The sequence below is a fragment of the Lepidochelys kempii genome, chromosome 11 (assembly GCF_965140265.1).
Source record: "Lepidochelys kempii isolate rLepKem1 chromosome 11, rLepKem1.hap2, whole genome shotgun sequence".
Classification (NCBI taxonomy): domain Eukaryota; kingdom Metazoa; phylum Chordata; order Testudines; family Cheloniidae; genus Lepidochelys; species Lepidochelys kempii.
The window spans coordinates 4,430,624-4,447,543 of NC_133266.1; the positions used below are offsets into that span (position 1 = coordinate 4,430,624).

Consider the following 16,920-nt stretch of genomic DNA (forward strand, 5'->3'; position numbering starts at 1 on the left):
AAAAGCTGCCCACCCTAGAGCTCTTACATCAGCAGGAAATATCCCTGTGCTGCACCCAGAGCATCAGAATTTCTCTGCAAAAATGACAACTTTCCAGCTGAGACAAACTCGGATTAATTTGGCCAACAGGGCACTCTTACCAAGTCACCCCCAAAATGTCAGATTTTTATTCATGCCAGATTCACAGATGCACCCAAAATACTGGTGCCTGCTCCCCTTCATGCTCCGAGGGAACCCTCACTGCTTGGCCGGGCGCTCATTGAAGTTGCATCCCTTTTGCTGGCTACACGAACAACAAGCTTGTGCTGCTCATTTCCTCCTTGTGTGGTTACCGGGGAGCTGGTGTTTAACAGGACAGGTCATAAGCAGCTTCTGCCTTTCCAAGAGGGTCAGAACTTCTAATAACTGATGGGTTTTAATATCCCCATTAGTAATAGCAAATTGCCATGTGACTGCCGGCCTGCGCCTTCTCCTGCCCATTTGGTTGCCTCAGTGTATGGGCCACATAATACAGTGTCCGCCACACAAGCGTCTCCTCGTGGCCAAGGGTCACTTTGCAGGCACCCTGTTAGCCACCTTTGGCAGGCCCTCTCATGTGGCTAATGGCACCCCCACCCACGACTGGTTTAATAACAGAAATGGTTCAAACAGGCCTCCATAAAATCCATAATCATATAACACACAAGTTCTCTGTCCTGGTTCTTCTGCCGCACATGGAGCTCTTCCTCTGTCCCAGTCTGCACCCTTCTCAGCCAGCTCCCACCTCACAGCCAGCTCCCATTCCCCTCTGAACCCTGGTCCCACAGCTCCCTCCTGAGCCCCAAGCCCCTTGGGGCAGGGACCCACCACTTGAGTTAGCTCCACTCCTCTGGGGTTGCTCTCCCCAAGCAGCACCTGGCCCAATCACTCCTCCTCTTCCTGCCCTCTGACAGGCCTTTATAGCCCCAGGTGTAGCCCTGCCCCCACTAACTGGTTCAACTGGGTCCACCTGCTCTGACACAGGGACCTGCGCCTGGTCTAATCACAGCCCAGATGCACCAATCATCCAGACACAAGCTGATGAACAATTTACCCTGACAATACTCTGTATACGCAAGCAGAAACCTCCTTTGTTTAACTGCCCATCCCGTCTTCCAAGGGATCATCACCCCATAAACTCTGCCCACCCCATAGAGTCCCCGTCCTTCCCCAGGCAAGAGCAGCGCTGTGTAATGAAAGACCATGCCAGTGTAGCAATGGGGTGGCTGCTTTTGGCCTCTCCGTGGATGCTGAGCTGGGTACAGGAGGAGAGAGGGGCTGGTGGGGACTGAATTGAAAATGTCCTGAACTCTAACAGTCAGTGCTCTCTCCTCTCATTAAAACAAAGTATTTTTGGAGGGGGTTTTATGGAAGAGGAAGGTTGGCACGGACTTTTATGCTGCCCCATGTAGGTCCCACAGCTGGCCCTATGCAGTCATTGTACCAAGCAAGGGCATAACTGGGCCCCTTTCTCCCAATGGTGTTGTCTGTTCAGCATGGATATTTCTCACTCCGTTTTCTGCTAGCACTGCGTCTGAGAAAGAGGGAAGTGGTCTACAGGGGCATGTCTTTGTGTGCCTGGTACGTGTTTACGAAATGCTATAAAACCAGGTTGGAACCCACTTCACATACTCTCTGCTGAAAGAGCTCGGTTGCCCTAGCGCGCTGCTGAGCAACAGAAACAATTGTCTGGAATTTAATTTCCTCCCTGCTCTTTTATGGGCTGTAGTGTTTTGCCACTGTAGCCTGATGCACTCGTTAGAAACTGCAGGTCTCTCCTCATCTGTGAGCAAAATAATATCCCAGCCCAGCCCCCCCGGTCTCAGGTCTGCTGTGACTCACTGACAATGCTGCTGTGCGTGACTGCTTAGCTTTTCTCTCCACAGGCTCTGGTTGTTACTGGGGAGCCTGCACGCAGGGCCAGCTTTCTGTTCTGCAGGACCCCACCCAACCAGAACTCAGGCAGGCTCTCTGGTCCTGCTGCTGCCAGGGGGCCCAGTGGGTGGGAGGGAAAACTGCAAGTACTCTCCTTAAACGCCTTTGACAATCCCAAACCCTGCCCACAATCTCATAGTAACTAGATGTTTCGGCTTATGTGTCAGCAGTTCACTTTTTCACAGTATTGCGATTTTGATGGCCATGGTTACACTCCAGAGTTAACCGCTACCTGAGTTGACTGGGGAATAGTTCACACCGCTCACAGCTACCTGTCTGCAGACTCAGGAAGACAGCCCCGCATCAGGTCCCATTCAGGTTATTTTCACAGCCAGAAGGGCTAGAAACTTTCTTTTTAAAATGAGAGCCAAAAATTTGCATCAGTTGCTGGGAGCCTCTGGAGGGGCACTCAGTACAGAATGCCTCTGGAGGCCGGACCTGCCCGAAGATAGAGGGTGGTTTAGACTCTGACTTGGCTCCCTCTCCATCCTATGTTTGAATTGAATTCAATGCTTAACTACAGAGAATCTGGCTTAGAGGCCTATGGTTGAATGATCATTTAGCCTGGGACCAGGAAGGAAAATACCATGACAAACTGACATCACCTTTCCCTGAAGAATTCAATGGGGAGATCATTCATTATGATCAGGCCTTTCTGTCCCCATGAGCCCTATGGCATTGAGAGACCCTTCCCTCTTCCTCCTGCTTTCCATCATTCTTGGTCTTTTTCCCCATTTGCTCACCATCCTTTAGGCTCCTGTCCTGCTGGGGCGGATCCCGCCCCAGAGGTCCCCCAACATCTCTGGGGTGGATACTGGCTGGTATATTGCAGGTTTGAGTCGGAGGGATCACTGTGATGAAGCTTTTGTTCCTTCGGGGCTCTGTTTGAATCATCTGTCCCAAGCCACTGCCCAGAGGGTTGTTTTGCTGCCCTCCTTCTGCTCTCCTCAAATACCCTCTCCATGTTGTCATTTACCTCAGATGTGGAAGTGTTTGGGAATAGGGACTCTGTCTACGGTTCGTAAATATCCAATACAGTGCAGGGTCACTGTGGCAAGTGGATTTAATGCTGGTGAAAGGCAGCCCCAGATACCGAAGTCTCCCTACATCACCGGGAGCAGGCCTAGCTTCCCCGCTGCAGCAATGTGCTTTGAGCCTGCCCTGGAGGGTCCACCTCTAGAGAAGAGGGAGGGATTTGGAAACAGGGGGGCATTCAGTTCTTGGCCCCCTCTGCGGACTGTCAGCCCCATTCATGTTTGCCAGCCAGAGGAGCGGCACAAGAGTGGCTCTGGATCCCAGTGCTTGGTGCTCCCTGGCCCCTGCACCATCTCTGTGGCAATCCCAGCCCCTACTGCCCTGTGTTGCTCAGTGATTGAGCTTTGGGCCTAGAGCTCTGATTTTAGTTTCTAGAGATCTGGTGCATCCCCTGAGAGCAGCAGGCATTGGCTGCAAACAGTGAAAGTTTGTTTTGTCCTAAAAAGCACTTCTTGTGAGGGTTTGGTTGCTGGACTATCAGAGGTTCCTATGGGATGTGGATTAAAATAATTTAGTGGCGAGGAGACAGCAGCGTGGGGGAGTCGTTCTGTGCCAGGGTGCGGAGCGCACAGTTGGTGTTGCACAGATTGCAGGATGATCTGCTTTCTCAGCTCTTTCCTTACCCATCCTTTGATGCTCTGGGTTTTTTGGTTTTTTTTTTTTTTCCTTCCTCCTTCTGGACATTCTGGCTCCGTTCCTTCAGCCTCAAGGCGGTTCTGAATCCCAGCTGAGCCGCTTGAAGAGCTGGCGAATTCTCTCCTTAGATAACCCTTTCTAACTCCTAAATGAACCATCCTCCAGGGGGTAAGGTGGCACATGGACCTGTTCTCACCTCCTTTCTAGTGACAGCTGAGCTGTTGATCGGGTGCTCGTGTTGGTTTGGGTAACAATGATCGGCTGCCATTACGTTGCACTCTGAGCTTCATTACTGTGTCCGTGGTCTGTCACCTTGCCTGTTCCAGGACTTGCTTCCTTCACCAATTGCAGCAATGAGCAGCCTTCTGTTTCATGAGTACCTGGGCCTTGTCGGGCCTGTGGTCTGTCCTTTCTAGTAGGAATCAGTATTTTCCATCTGGACTGTACTAACTCGGTCTCTTCTCCCCACCTTTTGTCTTCAGTAAACCCAGCGCTGGTGAAGTCTGCAAGGCTGAAATCTTCTATCCACAGAACAGGTGGTAACAAGCACAAGCGTTCCCTGCCAGTGCACCTAACCCTTCCACAGCCAGTGCAACCTCTACTGGCTGTGTCTAGCCTTTTGGGGGAGCAGTCTCCCTCTGCTAAAGCTGGTGTAGATGGACCACAAGCTTTTTTTTTTACCCCCACGCCATTTGGGGAGCTTAATTCGTTACAATTTTTGTTTCAATGGCTCAGGGAATGGTCACAAAAGCGGCACAATGTGTTATATTTTCCAAAGTGACTCCTCCTGTCTCCATTGCTGGCTGAAGCAATGTTCACACTGCATTTGAGACACTTCATTGAAAGTGTGTGTTAAGGTTTAATAGGGAGAGGGGCAGCTACTGTAAGTGCATTAAAGACAGAGTGATTATCAGTACACATTTATTGAGGCTCACCAGCTATGTAACAACATGATTCTCTTTGCCACTGTGCTTCAGTTCTCTGTAATTATGTTCTTAATATAGAAATCTTCTGGCATTTGTTTGCCATAATAAAACTTCCCATTACATTGAAATTCAGTGTGAAGTTAAGTGTATTTAGGAGGCTTAGTTGAAGGCTTGAAGTTAAATATTTCCTGTTTCCAAGCCATACAATCATCATCATTGAGATGGAAGCTTTCTTGCAGATCAAGCACCATCCAAGTCAATCTCTAGCTAGATCCTTAATGTGGGCTGGCTGGATATTTAGTTTATGTCCATCACTGGCGATCTTATTGTGCCATGTGATCATCAGCGGTGTAGCGGCATTCCTTGGTAAATGCGCTCTGTAATTTGTTGGTCTTCCATCCTAATAATAGGTCTGTACCAACAATCATCCAAACTCAAGAGTAACTCAAATCCTCAGATTCACATGCCGGTGCCTGCTGGAGTCAATGGAATCTTCATGTACTTAAAGCCCTGGCTGGGATGATTTAATTGGGGATCGGTCCTGCTTTGAGCAGGGGTTGGACTAGATGTCCTCCTGAGGTCCCTTCCAACCCTGATATTCTATGATTCTATGATTATGATTCTATGATCTGATGACAGAATATAGCCCTGAGTGTGTAGTGACTCCTTTATATCCCGCTAAATGCCTTTGTCCATCCTGGAGAGTGGATACTGACAGCAGTGCTAATGAGCAATGCTGCTTTTTATGATCTGAGCAGGAAAAATAAGTCGCTCAGCAAAATCTTCAGACTTTAAGCTCCCCCACCTGATAGCCACCAAGTGGCTCCAGTTTGCTGTGAGCATGCAATGTGCAAGCTGAGCTCATGGGACAATCTAGGGCCAGATTTTAATGGGTGAGGCCAATACTGTAATTACGTTAGCACCTGCAAGTGTGGGGGTTTTTTTGGTGCCTCCACTAGACAGAACACTGTGAACGTAAGTGACCATTCTGAGGGCAGTCCCCGCTTTGGCATGCACCAGTGCCCACTGGCTTGCACCGATGTGCTCTTTGCATGCACAAACAAGGTTGTGTCTAATTTGGTGGAGATTATTTAGGAGGTCATTTTTAGAAGCGTGGCCCTTAGAGCTTCAAAATGATTTTTGCCTAACAAAGTTGTGATGCTGAATCGTGGCCATGGACACTTCCAATCATTGCTTTGAAATACCAGCATCACAAGGGAACACAGACATAGCAACAGTGTGATGCAGGGACATTCTGACAGGCCCAGATTATTGATCTCAAACACCCATCTATACACTAGATTGATTAATGATGGAGGTTTCTCACTATAGGCACATACAGGGGCTTCGTTGTGCCCCAGGAGCATTTCGTCCCCTGCATTTTCTACGCTGATTTACAGTTCTTGGTTACTTGTACCTGAAAACTTGGTTATTTGTACTTCTTGATGTGGTATAAATTATTGTCAACTTTCCAATGCGCTGGTAGAATTGAGCCATCTCGGGGTTTGGAACTTTTGGCTTTACAGAATCACACACCCAGAGCTCAATGTATTTATTTCCCCCCAGGTCCGCTCAGAGTATTGCAGTGACGTTTGCCCTCTCCCATGCAATCTGTTGAAGGGACAAAGGCAAGGGGAGGAATAATATTTTTACTTTTTTTTCTTCCTTTTGTTGCTAATTGCCCCTCCAAAATGTAAAAAAGAGACTTTTTTTTTTTTTTTTTTTTTTGTAAAAGCCTGCTTACATTTTTGCCAGTGACACCGTTTTTTATGCATTTCACTCTGGACTTATCTGTTACTTTTGTTGTTTATAGTCAGTTGCACTTTCTAGTTATCCTGCACAAGCCATATTGTAATTGGGCTTCCAGCACTGCAGGGGAATGTTTAAACAGGAAATAAAATGACTGACATAATGGAGATTAGACTTTAAGGTCCCATAGGCAGAAGCTATACTGTCCTGGTGACACCCCATCTAGAGTCCAAAGAAGAGACTGCTACAGAAAAACATCACAAATTTCACCCTGAGGTCAGTGCATGCTGGGATAGGACTTTGAGTGTTAATATTGAGTGATGTATGGATACCCCTGCGGTGTAGACATGAGCAATGAAGCTCATACATACAACCTTTGATACTGAGCTTCAGGCCTTCAGTTTAAGGAGCTCCAAATTATCAGGGACACAGGGTGCCTCGTCTGCAAAAGGCCCTGCAGACATTTGGCACTATCTAACTTGGAGATGGGTCACGGCAGCCATGTTTTATTATTTAACCACTTCTCTTGTGGCAGCACCTAACAACCACCGCCAGGCTCAATTCCGTTGTCCGAGGTGCCGTGCAAATATTTAGAAAAAGAGAGTCCCTGCCTCAAAGAGCTTACAGATTCAAACCCAAGACTGGGGAGGTTTGGCTCCAAGTTCTACACTATCTGAATCATCAACGTTCAGATAAAAGCTTTAGCTTTGGGCCCATTTCTAATTATATATTTGATATCATGAAAATATGGTTTCTCTGTAAGTTTTGTAAAACCCTCCCCCAATGGCCCTCTGGGTCTCACATTCCCCAGCTACTGCCTGAGTACAGAAGGCTGCTTTCATCTTTCTGTGCTTTGGGAAGGCTGATTTAGGTCCTGATTTTTTTATTTTTTTTCCAGAGGTGCCGAGCCTCTGCCACTCCCGTTGACTTAGACTGGGGCAAGAACTGTCTCTTTGTTTTCTGTGTTTGTACAGCACCTTGCACAACGGGGTCCTGGCCCATGAGGGTTCCTAGGAGCTACCACAATACCAATAATAGATCATTAATAATTGACTTGAACTAGAGCTGTGGGGTGTCTCTTTGCATCTCAAAATCTCTCCATGGGGTTTCAGATAGAGTTTCCAAAACTCAGACATGTAAAGCCACTGGCCGCTTTTTGACAAATATGGCCTTAGTGATTTGCCTGAGGTCCTACATTTTAGCGGCATAGTTGGGAAGAGACCCCTGGAGCCCTGGCGCCCAGTTTTAGGCTCCAACAACACTGCCTAATGGTGTTTTAAATCCTAGTCTGTTAATATATGCATCATGATGCAGATTCCCCACCCCCTTTTCCCAATTAAATTCAGGACTGTAGAAAAATTAGGCCTGCCCCATGAAAACTGGGGCAGGTGATGACCCTATGTAGGACCCTTAAAAGCCAGGCTATCTGGCTACTTTTACTACTGGCAGTGAATGGAGATTGGCCTGTAGGTCAGGTGTCTGTCTGTCTGCATTTGGAGTAGAGCAGGCAGGGTTCTCAGCAGGAATGGATTCCTCACTCCAGGAAGTTACTTTCTGCTGATGCTTTAACAGTGGTAGGAGCAGGAGAGTCATCGTGCAACTATTGATCTGTGATAGTCACCTCTCTTCTTCCTTGTCCTTTAAACTGAGCCATCTGCTTTGCCTGATGCTGCTTTGGCGGCATGTGCCTGGCTTGTGTGCACGAGGATATAGACACAGGACATGGAGATATTGCCGCAACACCAGTAAAGATATGAAAGCAGCACATGTCTCAGTGGGTCACCTCAGAGTTTCCTCCATCTCTCCGTTGGCTGAGCCTCAGGACTCTATGACAAATTTGCCACTCGTGCAAACAGGTGTAACTCCTCTAAAGTGAGCGGAGTTGAGCCCTCATATGCTTAACAGCAAATTCAACTTTCAATCCTGTATACCCCCTCAATGGGGAGTTTAGACCATCATTACCATTGCCAGTGGCTAAAAGACAGAATTTCCTTTCACACACAATGGGGTGAAATGGGTCCCCTTATCTTCAGGCCAGGGACCGCTAGTTTGATTACTCCTGGCATAGGTGTGTGTGACTTTGATTGGCAGGTGATTGCGAGAGGTGATTTTCCGAGTGATGGCTCATCCCCTTCCACCCACCCTTGAAGGGTATTTAGGTGTTCCGGGAAGGGTTTCACATGCCGAATCTTGCACAAAGCTGTGGATGCAGCCTTAGGAGAAACAGCAGGCTTAAAACAAGTTCTCTGTGGCTGGAGATCTGGAAGGCCCAGCCTGTGGCTTGGCGTCCCACAAGCAATGCCGCACCTGTGTAAGATCTGCTGCCGCTCTTGCTGATGTGCTCTAGCCTTCTTGAAAGCACTGATGTTGATAAGATCCTCAGGTGACATATGCTGACACAGCTTCATTGACTTCAGTGGAGTTATGCAGATCTATATCAGCTGAGGAGCTGGTCCATATGTGCAGAAATAAAAGTAGGAAAATATCCTGGATCTACATCTACTCATCTCTCCCCCAACAGGGATATGACTCAATCCAGGGACCTGATTCCTTTTTTAATTTACATCAGGTTTACCCCTGTAATTCCATCGCCTCCAATGACACCATACCTGATGTATATATGAGAGGAGAATCAGTCCAAAACCCTCTTGATTCCTCACAAGCTAGATAAAATCCACACTGAACTTGTGAATGTATTTGAAAATCTGTAGCTATCAGGCACTTGCCCACCAATTTGCCAGAGGAGAAGAGGAACTGTTTAGGGTGAGCCACGTGGTGGAATGTAATTCAACAGGAAAGGTAGGATACCGTTTCCTGACATTGAAGTGTCTTTGTTGAATAGTTCCATGGATCGGTGAAATGCACGCGCCAGCCTTGTCTGATCAAATGGATCAGCGAGAGAGGCTGCTGGAGCTGTGAGCTGTGTTACTACAAGTATCACATCATTGCCATAAGCCCAAAGAACCCTCTGCAGGTAAAGGAAGCAATGGAAGGTCCATTGCTGGAAGCACTGGAGAGCATGCTGTGTAGGGAATAATCTTACACTGCCCAAGAGAAACGGACATGATCTAATTTCCATCTCTAACTTCCCTGAGCTGTGTCTCCTTGTTAGGATCACTGTTGTGTGTAGCTTTTTGTGAGGGTCTCTGTGCAGAGACTCCTTCGTGCATTAATGACTGTTGATGTGGTGTTCTAGAGCTTACTGTGAAGTCTGGGATCAGACTCTTCTTTTTGCTGTGCGAAGACTTTATCCCTTTACTATGCCTGTCGGTTTGGGGCTTTTACAAACACCTGCTGTGTACAGAACTGGGCCTAGCCATATATAAAAATAGCTGTGCACCAACCCCCAAAACATCATAATTCATGCTGCTTGGAGAAGCTAGCAATAAATCAGGTTTTTGCTGGATCTACAAAAACAGAGAAACTGGGGGCTTCGGACTCAGAATTTTTCACCATATTCTCAAAAGTGACAGTAGCTCTCTGTGGATAGATTTACCAGTCTGAGAGAGGAGTTTTTTCCAGGCTGGTTCACGTACATCCTTCACCTCTGGGAAGTGGAGATCAAATTTGAGAAATTTAAATGAATTCTGACATCTTAACTTAATCTCCCCCCAGGTTATCTCTATTCAATTCTAGTCTTTATAGGTTCTTATACCACCCTCATCACCATAGTATCTGAGCACCTTCCAGTTGTTAAGCAACATTAGGTGATGTGACTAATCTGCCCAGTGTGGTTCCTTCTCTCTCTCGCTCATCCTCACCCCAGTGGGAGAATTACGCATGTAGCGGAGTGTCTTTTGGTTTGGTAAGTTTTTGGTTTTGTTGGAGAAGGCAGGTCCTCAAAGTGTGCCTGGAAGTTGGAGCAGAATGTGGCAAGGCACTAACAATCACATGTCAGCCAAGCAGACCTCTCGGCAGGAGGCATGAAAACATTCAAAGCAAAGCCACATGCCCAAACTTCCAACTGAAGTTAGCACAGCTAGTTTGAATTCTTGAAAATGAATGCTACTGCTTTCCCTCCCGCCTCCCCCCACCCCCACACCTCCGTTTCACAATTTTGCTCTACAATAGGCATGTCTTCGTGAAGGAAGTGGCCTATTTCCAAGTGAAAACCGCAATTCTTGAAATTTCTAAATTCTAACCTCCCTTTGCATGACATTCAATTTGTAACGAAAGCCAGTGACAGTCAAAATCCAGCCTGCCTTTGTAGTGTAAAAACAACCAGGTTGCTGAAATTTCATGGAAAATGACAGTTCTGGGTCACATAATGGAGCTGAATGAAGTGATTAACATTTTGGCATTAGATTTCATAAAAACAAGTATCACTCCTGCCAGCTTTGCTCCCAACCTTGAGTAATGGTCTCAAGTTGCAGTGGGGGAGGTTTAGGTTGGATATTAGGAAAAAAATTTTCACTAGGAGGGTGGTGAAACACTGGAATGGGTTACCTAGGGAGGTGGTGGAATCTCCTTCCTTTGAGGTTTTTAAGGTCAGGCTTGACAAAGCCCTGGCTGGGATGATTTAGTTGGGGATTGGTCCTGCTTTGAGCAGGGGGTTGGACTAGATGACCTCCTGAGGTCCCTTCCAACCCTGATATTCTATGATTCTGTGAACCTCCAGGGGCCGTTGCACCTGATCCTTATGAAACCCATGGGAGTTTTTTCCATTGACTTCAATGGGTGTGGAACCTGGCCTTTAAAGTGAGACTTAGGCCTGGTCTACACTGGAGGGGAGAGGGGTGGGGTGACGAGAATAGCATAGCTGAAGTCGACCTATCTTAGATCGACTTAGAATCACTTACTTCGCGTCCTTGCGGCGCAGGATTGACAGCCGCTGCTCCACCGTCGACTCCGCTTCTGCTTCTCGCCGTGGAGGAGTTCCGGAGTCGATGGCAGAGCGATCGGGGATCGATCACTACCCGCCGATTTGGGGATAGAAGGGGGATAGAAGACTTGTTTGTATCCTAGTCCCATATTGCTGACTCAGCCTTTCTGCTGTTTACATACAGTAATAAAAGAGGAGAGGACAACAGGTCTGTGGGGGATGGAGGTAAATCTGGGACTTTAATAGGATGTCCCAAGTATTGAGGCATGGCTGAGAGATGCAACCTCAGCCTTTCCCTGTCTTCCAGGAGACAGTCTCACCCTGCCTTTTAAAAAGCCATTAACCTTCTGAGCAAAGCTAAACATCGAGCAGGGGTTCAAAATGTGGCTTTTAAACAGCAAGAGGTGGGGGTTAGAATTTAATGGCTTCCCTCTAACAATTGGAATCAGCCAGTGCATAGATTGTGTGTCAGGCCATAATCTCGGCTTCCATCTTGTTTGTTCCAAGTGTGGAAATAGCAGGATCCACGTGTTGTCTGGTGTCTAGGTTTTCGAATGAGCTGTCCTCTTGGACTGCATTGGTAATGGAATTTTGAAACCCTTTCCCCTGCAGGCTATGGGTACAAATGAGGAGTGACCAGAGATGGACCCATGCCACAAAATTTTGATTTGGGTTCAAATTTTGAAAATTTGCGATGGGGACTTTGGTCTGGGTCTGTCTCTGGTAATCATTTACTATCTTCAGTGGCCCATGTGACATGAGTTGATGCTGGTCTCAGTCCAGGGGTCAGTGTCCACTTCACAGAACCACCACCATGCCCAGCACTCATTAGACCCTACACTGGCAGTCCCAGCAGATAGACCAAGGACTGAATGGACAACAGAGATTGATCTTCTCTCAGGATTGTGGCTCATTGGAAGGGCAATGTGGAGAAGTTTGCATTGTGTTTAAATAGGCCATCAGTCCCCAGGACAATCTGTCCAGCACCTTTCAACAGCAGGGAACTTCATGAATAAAATAAAACCCAATCGAAGAACTAATAATGGACTACTTTGGCCAAGACTCCTGAGCCAAGACTCTTCAATTGCAAAGGGGAACCGCAGCCAACTTGCCTTACCGAGCTGCCTTCAGACCTGTTTGGAAGAGGTAACCTTTGCTGACCATCTGTCTGTCTCTTTCCAGGGGGAGTTGCTGAGCCCGTGTCGATGTGATGGATCGGTGAAATGCACACACCAGCCTTGTCTGATCAAATGGATCAGCGAGAGAGGCTGCTGGAGCTGCGAGCTGTGTTACTACAAGTATCACGTCATTGCCATAAGCACAAAGAACCCTCTGCAGGTAAAGGTACTAGAGACATTTCCAAGTTTTCTTTCCTGTTGTTGCTGCGCAGAGGGATGTATGGATGGACTCTTTACGAAGTGGAGGAGGGCTGGTTCAACTCCCCACCAATCTCTTCTTGCTGTCCCCTGGGATCTCCAGCACCCATTCTTCTCGGTCTAGCGTATTTATTTGGTCTCCATTGCTGTAGCATTTGAGCACGTCACAAATCCTCTGTGAGGTAGGGCAGGGCTATTTATCCCCATTTTACAGCTGGGGAAAGAAGGCAGAGAGAGGCCAAATGATTTCCCCAAGGTCACACAGGAAGGCTGTGGTAGAGTGGTCTCCAGAGTCCCACCCAGGTCTCCAGAGTCACACCCTAACCACTCGACCATCTGTCCTCTCCAGAGCCCAAGCTTGCCTGCTCTGGTTCCCAATAGGCCCCTCACCCGCTTCTGGTTTGCATGCCATCAGGGATATTGGACCTCCTCCCTACAGTCCTGAGGTTCCACTGGCCTGTGCCTTGTGCTGTATGAGCTAGGTGTCAGTCACAACCAGATCCCAATGGTAGCTTTTGAAATCCACTTTGCCCAAGTGTAAATGACTGTAAGAGGCTGTGGAAAATTGCACCTCCTTTCCTCAGATTTCATGAGCTTTGGTGAGTCTTGGGAGATAGAAGTTTCCCCGAGTGCATTGCCCTCAAATCTGACCAAGAGGAGGCGACGTACTTTGAACACAAGACTAAGAATCGAGAGACCTGGATTCTAGTCCTAGTTCTCCCTCAACCTACTGTGTGGCCTTGGGGGAGTGACTTAGTTTCTCCATGCCGTAGCTGCTCCATCTGTAACATGGGGGCGAATGTTGTCAGTGGCTTATTATTATTTGGACAGTGCCCGGAGGTTGGCGAGTTGCTACCCCCCTTTCTAGAGCACTTGGAGTGTCTCGGATGCCAGGCACCGCATTCGAGCAAGGCATTAATAGTTCTTCTTCCAGGGCTGGTCTGTGTAGCTATTCCACGGCTGGTGGGCGCACGTCCAGTGCGCTTTTCGAGTCAGCCGTGTGTGACACCGCACTGAACCAGGACCCATTGTAGCTCCAGCACAGGGCCTACCTAGCCCCAGCTCTTTGGAACCAGAAGGGTCTTGTCCCATTCGGCGTTTGCTTCTGAGGTTCTGCCTAGTTTTACTGGTCCTAGATCGGGTCATGTAAATGGCCTCTCAGCATCATTAGGAGGGAAACTGACTCCTGTGAACAAGGTCCCACCATGCCCTCAGCACCACTGAGTCTCGCTTAGGTCTCCATAAAAAAATCCAATCCTGCTGCTATTGAACTCAGGGGAATCGGAGCCGGCACTAGGCATAAGCAGATGAAGCGATAGTTTGGGGCCCCCTATTTGCTTTTTAATATAAGAACTTGACTGTTTTAGTGTGTGGGGGGGAGATATTCCTGTGTAGGGCCCCCAGTGAGCCTCCACTGGCACTGGTGGGAATTTTTGCCACTAACTTCCCAGGGAGAGCAGAACTGGTCCCTAGGATTTAAGAGGGATTTAAATAAAATACATGGGACTCGTGTGGACGTTACAGGAGCCAATTCTACCCTGCAAGGAGTTCTCCTTGCTCCATGGCTCAGCAGGGCTTCTGACACTTGATTTTTACATGCATTGGGCTCAGGTTGTCAGCACTTTCATCACAAACCCAGAGCCCGAGGAGTTTAATATCTTGGCTCAGATACCTTGGTCCTGACTGAAACTCGAGAGGGAGGACTTGGACAAAACTGTATGGTATTTTTAAAGCTGTTTTGCGTGTGCCTGAATGTTGCAGGTATCTCAGATCAGAGGCTGACGTTAGGGTCCTGCCACAACACAGATACTAAAGCTTTGTGCTGACACTGTGATATAACTTTTCCTCTGAGGATCTCCAAGCACTCTGTAAAGCTCAGAGACACAAGTTAAAGATTTAGTCCCGGATCCTCAGCTGATATAAATTAGCCTAGCTTCTTTGAAGTGAGAGAGACAAGTATCCATTCCCCAAGCTTCAGAAACACTGCACTTTTTCGGAAGCTCTTTGAAAACCTGGCCTTATTAAACTCTGGGCAGCTGTTGCCGTGAACATAAAAAATGACCAGGCGATGGCAAGAAAATAGAGCTTAGAGCTGTGTGAAAAGAAAAGTGGAAACCATAAAAACTGTGAGGAGTTCAAGTTTTTGTTTGGACGTCACAAACTTGGTGGAAACGTTGAGACTTTTTGCTTATAAATAGGAGCAATCGGAATTAAATAAATACAATATATCATAGGATTAGAAGGGACCGCAAGGGTCATCTATTCTAACCCCCTGCCAAGATAGAGGATACTCATTCACAGCTGAAGGCCCAAAGAACTATACATACAAATACATACTCACATATACATCCCACTTGCACTGAAATACATACACATCACTACATAGCAACAGACACGCTTTCATAGCCCCGTAAGACAGACACACATATTCAAATAGTCACTCGCATAGATGCACACACAAGCCCAAATATTGAGGTCCATATATGATTTTGTGCACATAGATGTCTACATGCACATAAATGGGCCATGCAGTAAAAGAACAAGAACAATCCCTACAGTTGATTTGTGCATGCTAATTGCTATCTGGAATTTAGATGCCTTTGTCCTTAGTTTAAAGCTCTGACTTTCCCAAGCTTCAGTGTTTAGGTACCGTTCTGTAGAACGCCAGGGAGATCTGAAGTCCTCTGTTTATCCAGAGAACAGGCATAACACAGGCAGTGACAATGTGAGCTCTCACTACCCTGCCAATGTGCATCAGTTTTGACTTGGAGGGTCCACTGCTCTGGCTGAGAGAGTTTAGTCCCACAGCCCATTTTGTCCTTGGCCTCTCTGATGAGATGCCAGTTTTGTGGCATGGACATCGGTCCGTTAGGTCTGGACTGAGACCCACCCACTCATTTCACACAGGCCACCAAATGAAATGGCTTTTGACCACTGGGATGGATTTGAACCAGTGACCTGGAGGTGACATAGCCTCATGGCCCACGACCAACATCCCGAGTCACCTGGTCCCATTTTAAACCCAGACATAGCCTTAGTCAACCTGTGGGTCCTGTGTTTTCCTGTGGCAAAGACTGTACCAAATCGGTGAGTGTACTTTGCATTTGTGTGCATGTGTATTTCAGCATATCCTCTGTGTGTGTGTGTGTCATTGCATACTATATGTCCTCTGAGTACACTGTGCAATTCAACATATACTCTATGTATTTCAACGTGTGTGTGTGTGTGTGTGTACTTGGATGGGAGACCTGCATGGACGGTATGCACATGTGGAGAGTTGTGTTAGGAGCAGAGAAGTTACAGCAAGGGAGCAGAGCTCATATTTAATTAACCAGATTCCTTACAACCTCTGAGCTGCTATGATGCTTCCATATCAGACAGCATCTTATAGGCACTGCTTTTAAATGAACCCTCTGGCACTGGCTGCTGGGATTTCCCAACATTAAGTGAGAATGCCTTAGAGCAATGAGAGCTGCAAACCTGCCAAGGCCAAGGGATTAAAGTCAGAGAGAGTGAAGCTCAAGTCTCCAATCCAACCTGCCAGGTGGTAGCTGCTTAGTCAGTGAGCAACAGAGGTTCTTCCAGGAGCTCAGAGCGGCTGGGTGGCTTGTTACACTCACATCACTGAATTTGGTAATCCCCAGTGATGGGTAAAGCAACCCTAGGACTAGCAGGTAGCTTTAATTTGTTCCCTACTGGGGTCTGTTGCAACATTTATGCAGGGATATATTGTGGATTGGATCTTTAGTGTCTACAAGGTCTGAACACACAGAGTATCTGAAACATCGGGCAGCATTGCAGGTGTGTTTTGCACTGCATCCCTGCATCCCAAAGTGGAGCCTGGTTCTGCTCCCATTTACACTGCTGTGTAACTCTTTTGTCTCGGGAGTCACTCCTGATTTACATTAATGTCTCTGAGAGCAGAATCAGACTCTTTGCTTCAGACCCATTTTATTTTTGCTAAAAACAAACTCCCAGATCCAAAAGCTTCTGAGCTTTGGAGAAGTTAAAATCCAGCCACAAATGTCTCTGGTGTCCCCTCTGCATAATGGGTCGACTGACCCCCTGTTCAGAACACCCAAACATTTGGGGAGTGTTCAAATTAAGATTCTGGTCCTGATTCTCCTCTCACTGACACTGAAGTAATTCAGGAGTAACCCCACTGGAGTAAATGAATATTTGCTCAATGTCTGCCCTTCATCAGGGCTACTGTGTCCACATCAAATGTGGCTGAAACCCAGGAGTCTCCCAACCCCAGACCTAACTCCTGGGCAAAAACCCAAAGGTGATGAGATTGCTGGAAGCAGCGAGGAGAGCCGCAAAGGAGCTTCTGCCTCTGTAGCAAACAGCTCGTTGTCACGTTCACTAAAGAACCAGAAAAGGAAAAAAAAACCACTACAGGCTGCAGAAGGAGGGTTACGGA

At 47.4% G+C, this 16,920-nt stretch overlaps 1 protein-coding gene across 1 annotated transcript in view; it reads left to right on the top strand.

The window, feature by feature from the left end:
- The window catches only part of MARCHF4 (membrane associated ring-CH-type finger 4), a 161,658-nt gene that overhangs the window by 112,903 nt on the left and 31,835 nt on the right, over positions 1 to 16,920 (top strand). The window contains exon 2 of the mRNA XM_073305012.1: positions 12,304 to 12,459. Within this exon, the coding sequence (XP_073161113.1) occupies positions 12,304 to 12,459 (156 nt within the window). The remainder of the gene's footprint in view (positions 1 to 12,303; positions 12,460 to 16,920) is intronic.